The sequence below is a fragment of the Calidris pugnax genome, unplaced genomic scaffold (genome assembly GCF_001431845.1).
Source record: "Calidris pugnax isolate Ruff unplaced genomic scaffold, ASM143184v1 scaffold141, whole genome shotgun sequence".
NCBI lineage: Eukaryota > Metazoa > Chordata > Aves > Charadriiformes > Scolopacidae > Calidris > Calidris pugnax.
This window is the reverse complement of record NW_015090902.1, coordinates 2,800,320-2,812,628: the sequence shown is the minus strand read 5'-3', so window position 1 is coordinate 2,812,628 and position 12,309 is coordinate 2,800,320. Positions and strand designations below refer to the sequence as shown.

At 35.6% G+C, this 12,309-nt stretch overlaps 1 protein-coding gene across 2 annotated transcripts in view; it reads right to left on the bottom strand.

The window, feature by feature from the left end:
- The window catches only part of CSMD1 (CUB and Sushi multiple domains 1), a 1,104,383-nt gene that overhangs the window by 224,053 nt on the left and 868,021 nt on the right, over positions 1-12,309 (bottom strand). For both annotated transcript variants that reach the window (XM_014948981.1, XM_014948982.1), the window contains exon 22: positions 6,734-6,903. In XM_014948981.1, coding sequence (XP_014804467.1) covers positions 6,734-6,903 — 170 coding nt within the window. The remainder of the gene's footprint in view (positions 1-6,733; positions 6,904-12,309) is intronic.

The following is a 12,309-nucleotide window of genomic DNA, read 5'->3' as shown; positions in this document are numbered from 1 at the left end:
TGAAAGCCATAAAGTACCAAAAGAGTATTCTATGGGTTTTTTTTTTGGTCTCAAGATTAATTTTAAAAAGCTATTTTATTCTTTAAATTAAATAAATCATCTGAACTTTCTCATGGAAAAATAAGAAAATATGGAGTGTGTTTCATACTTTGAAAACATATACCATACATCATGTGACTAGTTATATGAAAGCAAGGAATGAATCTGAGCAGCTGGTTTCTAATATGAAGTAAAAAATAATTCACCGTGATCTCATATGTCCTAGAGCGATTGTAGATAACTAGTGCAAAAGCTACTATTTCAGTAAATATCTTAAGCTCAGGATCTTCGTCTCTCCATTCTCCGACCTTGTGGTACAGTGAGGATTTATACTGATTCCAGCCAGAAGCAGGCAGTGACCCATTTAACAACCTAAATTCCTACATTTGAGTCACAGACACTTCTTCCTATTTGAATGTCCAGTTACATCTACTAAGAAATACATCTTCTGAGAGGACAGGCCATGGCAACTACATTTATAGGTGATGACAAACAGTTAAAAGCAGAACTATTTTCTCAGTGGAGAAAATACCAGCATACAGTCAATATAGGTGTATGTCTTGATAGTACTTCATTCATCTCAAGTGCCGACATTAACAAAAGAAAATAATATAAACAATGCACATAAAGATTTTTTAAGATAAAAGCATAAATTTAGTTTAATAAATATACACAGATATAAAAAATTACCTTCCCTGAAAGAAGCTTTTGAAAATAATATATTATGCTAGCCTTTAGTAGAACAATACATTGTGTCCTTATTACTAAGGGAAAGATTGTCTTAGAGCACAAAGACGAGCTATAAGAAGACACAATCAATTACGTTTAAGATTTGTGCGAGCAGTAACACATACTTAAAGTCTATGACTTTAAATTGGGCTAATAGTATCTGAAAAAAAAAAAAAAAAAGCCTCCAAGTTTCCACCATTGTCCTGGGCCAGAACTACTGATCACTTTCACGGACTAATTACACTTTATTTATCAGAGCTGGAAATCTCTTGTACAAAATAAAGCATTTGTTCACTATAAGATTTCCTTTTTAATAACATTCTGATCACACGTACTATGCAAAAAGCACAGATCTATTTTACTTGTTTTGAGAGATATTACTTTGAATGGAATTACCTACTTTTAATTGTGATTAATAAAAATGCTGTGTTAAAATAAAAGGGATTTTTATTCATATTTAAAAGAAAAAAAATAACAGCTAATCACTACGCCTGTCCCTTAGACATCCTGTCCCAACACTGTTCTACTTCACTGACTGTTACAGATACTCTTCGTACCTAAGGATCAGCAAGTTAAATAATAGTATCTCTCAAGACGAGTCCAGACACAAATTAAACATTATTTTCTGAAATAAAAATGAGGTAAGAAGGTTCATGTGAAAAAAAAAAAAAAAAGCTGCAAAAAAAGTGGTGACATTTTTTAACTGGTGACAGTTGTCCAGCTGTTGTTAACATTGCAGACTTAATTAGTGATGGTAACAATGACTAGACATTCTAGTCATTGACACCATGTTAGTGAACAAATACAAGCATTGCATTTACTGATAACTTGCTTGAACCATCCCTGGGAAAGAAAAAGCATTTTCCCTAATAATTCTTGGTCATTAGTGGGGGCCAAGGATCATTCCCAAAAGGCAGCTTGTGTAAATATTGTGTTCTGTCATATCCAACTGTCTCCAGAGCCAGAGAACACGTTTATCACACTAGTCTAGACATTGTCAGTATTCACTCATATATAGTGCATATGTTTAACTCATGTAGGAGAACCCTAAATATAATTCACATGCTACAATTACTAAGCATTATTTTCTCTGTCGTGAAAAAAATAAGGAAGGTCTATTTGACTAAATAGATGAAATACGTGAAATTACTTTCTGGTTTTCCTCTTACTTATAACTAATTGACGATGATTGCATTACAAAGATTTCACCATAAGCAGACACTTAAAAATATTTAAGAAATTGCAAATGGCAGTTAAAGGCAGATCAGGAGCTGAAGTGTCAGTGAGTGAGGAAGGATAAGCTTTAAAACAAACAGGTAATACAAGTACTCAGTTATGCCATACACCTCAAAATGGTGATTCTGTTTCTGTGTCTTTACTTGAGTTCAGATTTCTTTCCAGATAATTCAAGTTCATACTTTGCAAGCTATAGAAACCTTTGTCTATGATTTATAGACCTGCACATATTCTCCTTGAAAGCATTAGTTTTGACCCTTCCTCATGCACAGTGTCTCACTGTCAGAAGTACCCTTGCAAATTATTTGTAATTCCCTATGCGCCACAGCCTCAATATTCCCTCTTGTTCCAACAGTAAACGTAGTTGAATATATACAGCTGAAGGTGTTTTATATTTTCAAAGCAAGTAAACAGTGCCAGAGTAGGAGTCCAGTCACCACAACTACACTGTCTACATAGTATTTATTGTCAGTACATCCTTGGCGCACATTTAATGCAGACCTACTAGCACCCTCACAAATCTTTCCTGAGAAAGCATTAGTCCATTAGTCCAGGAGCTGCACAGGCCAGGGACTGAGAGACACATTGAGTGAGCCACCTTGTTTTGTAAGATTAGAGAGTTTAATATTATGGATGCAGTCAACCTGAGGAAGTTGGCCTCGGGGGCAGCAGGGAATCATCACAGCATTGTTTGGAGCACGAGGATAAATGCAGCCAGAGCATTCAGGGACGCTCCATTTCACCTAAACTGTGAGGAACTAAAAGGGAAGTGCTTGCTTTACTGCTGGAATTAAAATATGCAGGCGAGAGGACAGCGCTACTATTATTCATGGGGTGAAGTGCTGTAGGAACGGTGCTAATGTATCCGCACCTGCTGAGGGAATGTAAAAACAGGCACTCACCTGAAGGAGAAGGCTCGATTTTCTTCAACTCCAGTTTGACAGTTGACAGTAAAATGAAATTACTTACGATTGAACTTTGCAATTTTCTTTAATTGCAGAGATCTTTATGGCATAAAATCATCCCAAAGGGAAATGCTTTTAGAATATTCCTTTGATGATTTGAGGGATAATTCCTGTATAGCTTGCTGACATTGCTATGCACGTTTCTATATATATTCCCAAATATTTTCACTAAATCCTCATGGAATTCTTAGTGATACTACCTCAAACAAATGCTGATATTATATACTTCATAAGACATTTGTGGTGTGTTGATCTTGGTGTTACCAGGATTGTTCCTCACACTTTTTTTTCCCCTCACTCCTCGTTCTCACACAGTACAGTGCAGCCTTTTTCACCCTTTCTTAATTAGGCTTTCCCTAAGATGGCGGCGGGGCTGAGCTGGGCCCTGAGGGGGTTGGTTGGAGCCGGTTGGAACCGGCTGTGTCTGGCACAGGGCAGCCCCAGCCTCTCCCCACAGAGGCCACCCCACGAACCCTCCCCACCAACGAAACCTGGACACCAGCACCCAGTGTGTACATATTTTCTTTAAAAACAGAGCAAGAGACTCAGGTGGGAAAACGCCCTACATTTCAGTGCAAGGTTTATAAATATTCTAAGCCTCGTGAGCTGCCTGCAAGGCAGTCTTGGGGCTTTCTTCTGTGCAGACACAAGATAGAAGGCTGGTGTTTAGAACGTGTTTTGCTCATATTTAGTGTGAAAGCAAGCTTCAGAAGTCTACAGGCCTGCCAAAGCTGTGGGAAGGGTGAGCCTTTGGAGAGTGTCTTAATTTCCCAACAGGTCAGATTGTGGATCTGGTCAGAGCATATAAATGAAAATTTATTTCTGTCTCACATGCTCAGATCTCCTTCCCATGCAGAACAGGACAGGAAAGGGAAGAGGAGAAGAAAGTAGATAGTATACATTTGCTTAAAGTAGGTTGCAACCAAAGCACGCAACTACAGTTAAGGAACATTTCTAAATCATTTTAGGGAGTTAAAATAAAATGAAATAAAACAAAACAAAAAACCAACCCAAAATAAAATAAAAGAAGACAAACGAAACAATAATAAAAAAAAAAGTAAAATAATGTAAAGTAAAATAAAAGAAACCAAAACAAAAGAGTAGCATCAACTAATTTAAAAAAAAAAAAAACAACAAAATTCAAAGACAACATGTTAGTAACAGATGGAAGAGACAGCAAATTGTGATCTAACTTAACCAAACAGCTGTGAATGTTGGAGAGCATAAGGGCAATGGAGCACAGAGAGTGGCCAAATTTGCCTATTTTACCTTAATAAAATCACCTGTCACCTATCAGAGAAAGCACACTGAGCTGGTGGAGCGCTTGGTTCAAGTCAGCAAAGTAACTCTAACGTTTCTAAGATAACTGGCATTGTTTGGAAAACAGAAATTCTTCATGCTGGCTTCCTTTGTGAGGTTCCTGGAACATTCCCTGCTTTCATCTATCGGGCTGTAAATCAACACAAAGTGCCTTATTAGTGGTAAGCAGTCAGTCAGTATCAGCTCATGATGCCTGGCAAGACTGGAAATAACATTTCTTTGAGTCTAGAAGAACACCACCTACAGATTAACTAAAAAAAAATCAGAAGCTGCATTGGCAAGTTTATAAAATCTGAATACTAGAGATACTTTAGCCACTAACATAAACAAAGCTAGGACACCACCCCAAACATTAATATTCGGCTGTATGCTCCGTTCAACCTCCCGCACATTTTCAGTGGAGATTTTGGTCTGCTCCTTTTGGCAGTCTTCCAGACAATGCCTGGGTAAATCTTGGGGCTAGATCAAGGGCTGATTCCAGTGGATATATGTACAAAGACATCCTGGCATGGGACTTAAGAGGAAATAGACTTTTTTTTTTTATGAATCCGTGTTACAGAGAGGCTATGGGGGAAGAGAGTTTAATTCTCTAAATGGAAGTTGTGCCATGCCAGTTGCCTCAGAACCAGAGAACAGGCCTTTTGCAGTACAGACATCACCACAATTTTGCCTCAGCTTCCTGTGGATCCTCAGGAGTATTGTGCGAACAGATCTATGAAAGAAGAAAGTATCTAACAGATTGCTCAGAACAGCTTTCTCTCAGGCAAATCTTGCTTATCTCCCGAGGGAGTATCTCCAAGTATGCTTGACATTACTCATGAAATGTTCTGAAAGATAATTGAGTTTCTTGAATGTTTGTTTAGGGCTTTCTAAGTTTTGGGGGTTTTTTGGGGGTTTGTTTTTTTTTTTTTTCCTTCAGGTAGTTTATTAAATTATTTACAAACTTGATATGTGCAAAGCTTCTGGGGGGACTCATGCACCAGATCCAAGCAGCTCAGCAGGCAATTAAGTTCCTCCTTGTCTGCTGCACCTGTTCAGAGCAAAAATACTTTGGGGGATTTGCAGAGTCAGACCAAGGAAGATGGGAGCAAAGGACAGTATAGAGCACATATTTTGCCCACTTACTCAATTCTCTTTGATCTAAAAGGAAAACCATAGGCTAAAGTCTTACAGTGTTTCATACATGGTGGCCACACAAGGCATTTATTATTAATGTTTTTTTGGGTAAAGCTGGAGAAAATGCTGTTCTTTTGACTGTAACTTTCTAATACTATTGGGGATTCTTAGTTTTACTTATTTCAATGTCTAATACAATCTGTACTTGCTTAAAAAATCAGGAATAACAACAAAGATACGAATGTCTATATTAATAAAGACAATACTTAAAGAGAAGCCTGTTTTTTTCCCCTCCCCACTTTCATCATATCTGTAAACGCCTTGTATTTTTCAGGAAATGTAGAACTTCAAATTGGATTGTCACACTTATTTACATAAGGAGTCTCTTAAGATGACAAAATTGATAAAAGTACGGACATCAAAATTTGATCCATAAAAATGATGTCTTTAAACTCCTTGTGGGAAGCATTCAGTGCAAATAAAAACAGTCAAATCAAGTTAGAAACATAGACAGTAGTTTCTAACACGTTAAATGGGTTGTTGCAGGATCCCCAGACAGCAAGTTGCTAATTGAATTCTCAGTACTTGGTGATTTCAAGTATCAATTAACTCTGAAAATTTAGAGACATAAATTTGAAAGAGTAATTTAATGTATGCTCAGCCCTTCAGATGAATGTCACGATTTTCAGTACATACAGGAATGCAGCAGCAACTGTTAAGAAAAGACAGATTATGGCCATGCTGTGTAAAAGTCCATTACATGTTCAAAGTCTGGGCTTGGCAAAAACTAGGCCAAGTTTCAAAGGCTACCTACAGCATAAGGAACAAAAACCATCTTCTGTAATTACAATTTTATTACAACACTGTATGTTAGCTATCTTCTTTCCATTCAAATGAGCAAAGTAATTAATTAAAAAAAAACAGTCCTCTGCAAGGCAAATAAAATAAGATAAAACTGTACCAAAAATGTACCAAAATTAAAACCTTTAAAAACTTTTTTTAAGCAATCACCATGCTACACTTACAAAGATTACTGCAAACAGAAAAGAATATAACCACTTTTGTATTCAAAATACAAGTTAATATTTTAGATTTTCTTTCTAGATTTCAACCCCTATAAATGCAATTAAACACTTAATGTCACCTATAGTTCCTTTGAATCCAGTATAAACAATTGAATCTGGTATAAAGAAAGTGATGCTATCCACAAAGAATTTATTCATTTTGCATGAGAAAAAGAAATGAAAAAAAATCCCAATTGATGTTAAAAGTAGAGTAATTCATGCAATGTTAAGCATGGTAGAATGTGAGATATTTTTTTTTTTTACCTTAACAATATCTCCCTCACGCAGCTGAAAGCTCCTGGCTCTAAGATGAATTCCTTTTCCAGCCTCTGTTTCAATTTTGTAGATACATTCATGATTGTTGTCATAATTAGATGGAAAATTTGGAGACAGCAACGTTCCTTCATTTCCAGAGACAGTTGCTCCACATTCAGCTAAAGAAAACAGACACAATAATAAAAAAAAAAAAAAGTGAATTATCCATTTCAAGAAAACAAGGGATATTTTAAGTAATACTTAGACCCTATGGAAAGTCTTAACAGGCTACCTAGGAAAAAGTATGTTTCTGTTGGAATCTATCTGTAGAACAAACTCCTAGAAACCCTACCAAAATTGCTATCTGCTGTATTTCACTGGTTACATTTATTAAGTGCACTTAGGTGTTTTCCTGTAATTCCCTTTACCTTCAATTTATCCCTTGATCATCCCATCAGACTAACCTATAATTCATAAAAATTGGATGTTTTGTTGAAATATAGTTATTGTGGTAACATTTCAAATAATATAACATTGATGTCACTTACTCCCCTAGTTAGCTTTACAAGTAAGTATTAGAAAAAGCAAACAATGAGCTGCTGAGATAAAAAAAAAAAAGTATCTGGCAATAAATCAGGAGTATTTGATTATTTTTTTCTAAACCAGGATTAAAAACTAAAAACAAAACAGAAATTTGTGGACAACATTCAGGGCCAAGCAGACAGCTCCCTTCTTTTCCATGTAAAAAGAAGGTGAGTCTTTTTCACAGCTATCTATAGTAAGAACTTATTGGCACTTTTGGGAGTACATATTTTTGTCATTGCTTCCCAGTAAAGAAAATAATAAAGTGTAGGAATAGTGTTGTGCTCCAGCCTGTGGGATCAGTTTGAGTTCTGAATAAAAAACTAATAAAATTATTCCAAATGTGTAATATAAATTTCAGCATATAAATGAAAACATCCAAAGAAACAGAAAATAACATTGGTATACTTGTCAAACAAATACTTAATATTATGGATGAGATTTGTATTTATATCTCAATGTTTAGTCTAAAAGTAAAATATACTGTGTTAAATATGGATTTTGACCTAAGCATCATTCAGACCTAATTCAGAGTTTAGTAAATACCCATTATATATTCACATAATAATAAATGAATGTACAATTTTAAATCAATAGGTTTTTTAAATCAAAGATATGATAGGTTTTAAAAAAGAATCTGGCTTTTTTTCTCTAAGTGTTAAATAGATTTTTAGGGTTCATAGGATGTTAAGATATTAATTTCTGTAAGTGTATGAGGTTTGCAATTTTAGGTAAAACTGGGTATAATTTAACAAGTATATATGTATAGAATAATTTTGAAAATATAGTGTAAAGATAAACTAGAAAGATATAGCATAAAATAATTCATTTAGGGAGAAATGTATAGTTTATATTTACAAATAAACAATATCTAAAAATATTTCATTTGCATTTCTGAAGCTTTGACAGACAGAATCAAATTTATGTGCTTCTTGGTTTTGAAACGCCTAAAACCAGTGAAATTTTCTGTATTTTAGACTTCCTCCCTTCAATAAAACTGAAGAAAAGAAAGGGAGGAGGAAAGAAAAGGAGAGGGAGGCAGGGAGGGACGGAAGGAAGAGGGGAAGGAGGGAAGCAAGATGAAAGCAGAAAAGAAAGGGAGGAATGAGGCAGCCACAGTCTTACTCGGAGCCTTATTTTCCTCTATAGTTGGGCTCTCCTTAGGCAAAACGAAGAAGAAAATCACCAATAAAGTGGCTCAATATCTTTGATTTGGCACATAAATTTGAGTTTGTTTGCTATTTTAAAGTAGAGCTTTACCTTCTCCCCTTCCTTTGCTTACTTAGGCCCTGAGCTGCATTATATTTAATAGGCAGAAGAGAGCTGGGGAATAATAACCCCTGCCACTAAACTTCAGACAGCAAAACTCTTCCTTTGTTGGGGAGTGTGGGATGCACCAGGCATTTCTAATATGTTTAAAGTCACTTTGTCTAAATGTTTCAAAGAACTGCAGCAGATTGACAAGTGAACTATATTTTTATTCCAATACCTCTTTGGTAAAGGATCTGTCATATATGTGATAATTATTATATATGTTTACATATACATACATATTTCTGTGTACGTGTTCATATGTAACTATTTTTGTCTTTGATTTTCAGAAAGAAAATAGAACTGAGTTTATAATATGTTATTCAAAGCAGTGCCAACATTAATGGCAGACACGTTTAGACCCATACTACTTCATGTCTTCTTGTGTTTACAACACCACTAGTCTACACAAGCCTTCTGCAAACAAATGTTTGCCCAAGTAAAGATCCATGCAAAAATATCTGTGTTCCCTTAGGCTGCACTGGTATCTTGTTTTTTACCTCCTTCAAAGTACTGGAAAATATAGAATTAAAAAGTTGAGGAGAAGGAAATAAGAAAAAGTTATGGAAGCAAAGGTTTTTTTCTTGCATAATATTCATACAATATTCTACATTTTGTTTTAGCTACTGACTGCAAACCACTAAGACATAGGTAGTAATAGAAGAAGTTTACAATTATTTTTCCCTAATCTAGAACTGGCCAAATTTCCTATTCCAATAAGTGAATGTTCCAAAGCTCAAAACCATGGTAATTTAAATCTGCAAATAAAAAGTGCTGATGGATAAGATCAGGGATAACGAGGGTTACAAAGGGAAGTTATATAATATTACCATTCTAAAGTCTACTACATTCTGCAAGAAGCAGACATGCTTTCTGCTATGAACAATTAGTTATTTACTAAAATTCAATTACATAGCAAAATTCTTCAAACTCAAGTCGGCACTCGTACACCTTCAACCCACCCCATACAACCGTATTGTGTTTTCAGCGAATACTACAGCTTCTCAAATACCTTGCAAATATTTGACAGCTATGCAGGTTCACCAGGCCCTAGCATTCCCTTTGTTATCCTGACAAAGGGTTGCTAAGCCTCTGACCACTCAGGTTTCCTAGCTCATCTCCTGTCAGTCAGTAAATCACCGACACAGCCCCCAGAAAGGTTTCCAAAGGAAAGCAAGCCCTTCTTTGTCAACTTCCCTCCCTCAGCAGGAAAATTACACAAAACATGTCACAGTTCGGGTTAGTTTTCTTGCCAGTTTTTGCTAATGTTAGGATATCAAGTTAAGGCTATGTTTAATTAGCTCCCCCAGTTTTTTGACCTGGAGATTTAGGTGACTTTTTTTCAGAGAAATGTTGGTCCCGTCCATGAAAATATTTCCTTTGGAGATCTGGTGTCCTAACGCCCCATTTGTGATTAATGTCCAGATAGACAAAGACCTTATGCCTGAAGGACTTCAGTTGAGTATTTTTCTAACTGTCTCTGCACACTGCAATCCAGAACTGCATGAGCTTCTTACACATAGTGAGGATCTAGAAACTCAAAAGAGCAGCCACAAACAGCAATACCGGGTCTGGCCTTGTCAGCAAGAAAAGCTTATGCAGTCAAAGGCATCTCTGCCCATGAAGACCCTAATATTTTACTCAGCAGTATAGGGAATGTCATGGGGTTTTTGCTTTAAAAATATCTGCAATAACTGATACTGCTGCTGCTTTTTTATACGGCAATTAACACATGCAGCCGGAATGTGTGACACCTAAATTCAATTCATTTTGCCTCTGACGATTTAAACATGCACCTCTTACGATTCCTGCTTCACATAAAGGGATTAGAAAATCAGTTAGTCACAAAGGGAGCAAATGCTGGCTAACCTCTTTAGCCTAATAGCTACGGCATTAAACAGGGGAGGGGGACACTTCTTCAAGGAAATTCATACATTAAGCAGTTGGGAAATGAAATGCTGAAATAATCCATGAATCAGCATTCACTGTTACCCTGTAAGTACAAACTACTAGACTGGAAAAATATATTCATGCTCACTTCCATTTTCATCTCCTTCAATTAATCTTTAATTCTTTATGCAAAATGAAACAACAGCCTTTAGCCACATTGGCAAGATCATTCGGCTAAGAGGCACTAGATATAATTTAAAATGCTTTTACAGAAACAAAGGAAATGAAGCCACATCTTACATTCGTGATGAAAGATCAAGCCATGAAGTTTTGCATAAGAAAATGATATGGCTCATCCACCTATGGTAACTGTAAAATAAAAAACTGCCAATCACCCTTGAAAGATTTCATGCAACATTCCTTATCTAGCACATGTCCTCTATGAGTAACTACTGATTTTAGTACCTTAAATTAAGCAGAGAAGTTTTATCATATGATACTGAAAGAGCTCTTTAGTTTTGGCTACAAAGGGCTTTTTTTTTTTTTTTTTTCTCTTTCACACCATTACTTTTCTCCGACGCCTTCCAGATTCCTTCTGAGTTTCAAAGACATGCCCTCATCTTGGGAGGATCATCTGCCTCCCCATCCCAGACAAATGAAAGGGAAAAGATTTCTCATGCCCTTTATATGAGAAAAAATCTCGTATCTGCTTGTATTTTCATTTAGAAGCTGCAATTCACTGAATATTAACCATACCCTTCCTCTGATAAAAATCAACTATATCAGTATTAGTATCTGCAAGTCTTCAAATTATGCAGACATTGACAGGCACATAGTTTGCCATGAGAAATAAACTTTACTGATCTTAAAGTAATTAAGAGGTTGTTTTCATATTAAAAGGGTATGATTAATTGGGATTGGACTATAAATGAGGATAATTTAAATACGAAAATTTATTGAGACTGTCAAAGAATTAGATTCTAAGCACTGCAATACCACTAAACATTCACATGTTAAAAACATCCTAACTAATATATTTTCCTAAATTGAAGAACTACAAGAGAACCATTCAGACATAAAAATCTGTATTTTTATTTCCACTTTAAAACATTAGATTTTAAACACCTATAACTTAAGAACAGGTGATACCTTTCTGATGTGCAGCCTTAGATGAGGATGAGGAACAAGGGATAGTGACCTTCTTTAAGAATACACCCTTATGTATGCAGCAAAATTGTGTTGTCACTGAGTTGTAATGCATACTAGTTTAATGTAGCTAATTTGAATAAAAATGTGCTCATAGAAACAAAAGCACAAACTTCTGAAGCACTAAGTGAGGAATAAATTCTCTAAGTCTCAGCACCAAAACCCTTTCTTCATAGTTTGGCTATTAGTGCTTAAAAAAAGTTACTATCATCATACCTAAATGGCTTGTTACTTAGCTTAAACTAGCTTGTACTAAACGAAATTTGTTCTGTAAATGTCAGCTGTTTATATGGTTCCAATTTAGATTCTTCCCTTCTCAAATCTCCCAAGCTATGGAAGTCTGCCAAACTACAGCATCCAAAAGACAAGGTCCCTTGAACTCATCTTTTAAAACAAAAAAATCTATATGGTCCTGGCTCTATGTTTCAAAAAGGTGGAAAGTGGATAAAAAGAGATTAACCTAATTCTCTATTATAACTTTTGACTCTTGTGGACTATTTAAAGTTAATTTTATTTATTTATTATAAAATCAAAAGTATCCATCTTAGAATTCAGAAGGCATACTCTTATTGAGTGCATATCACCTATGTCCACAT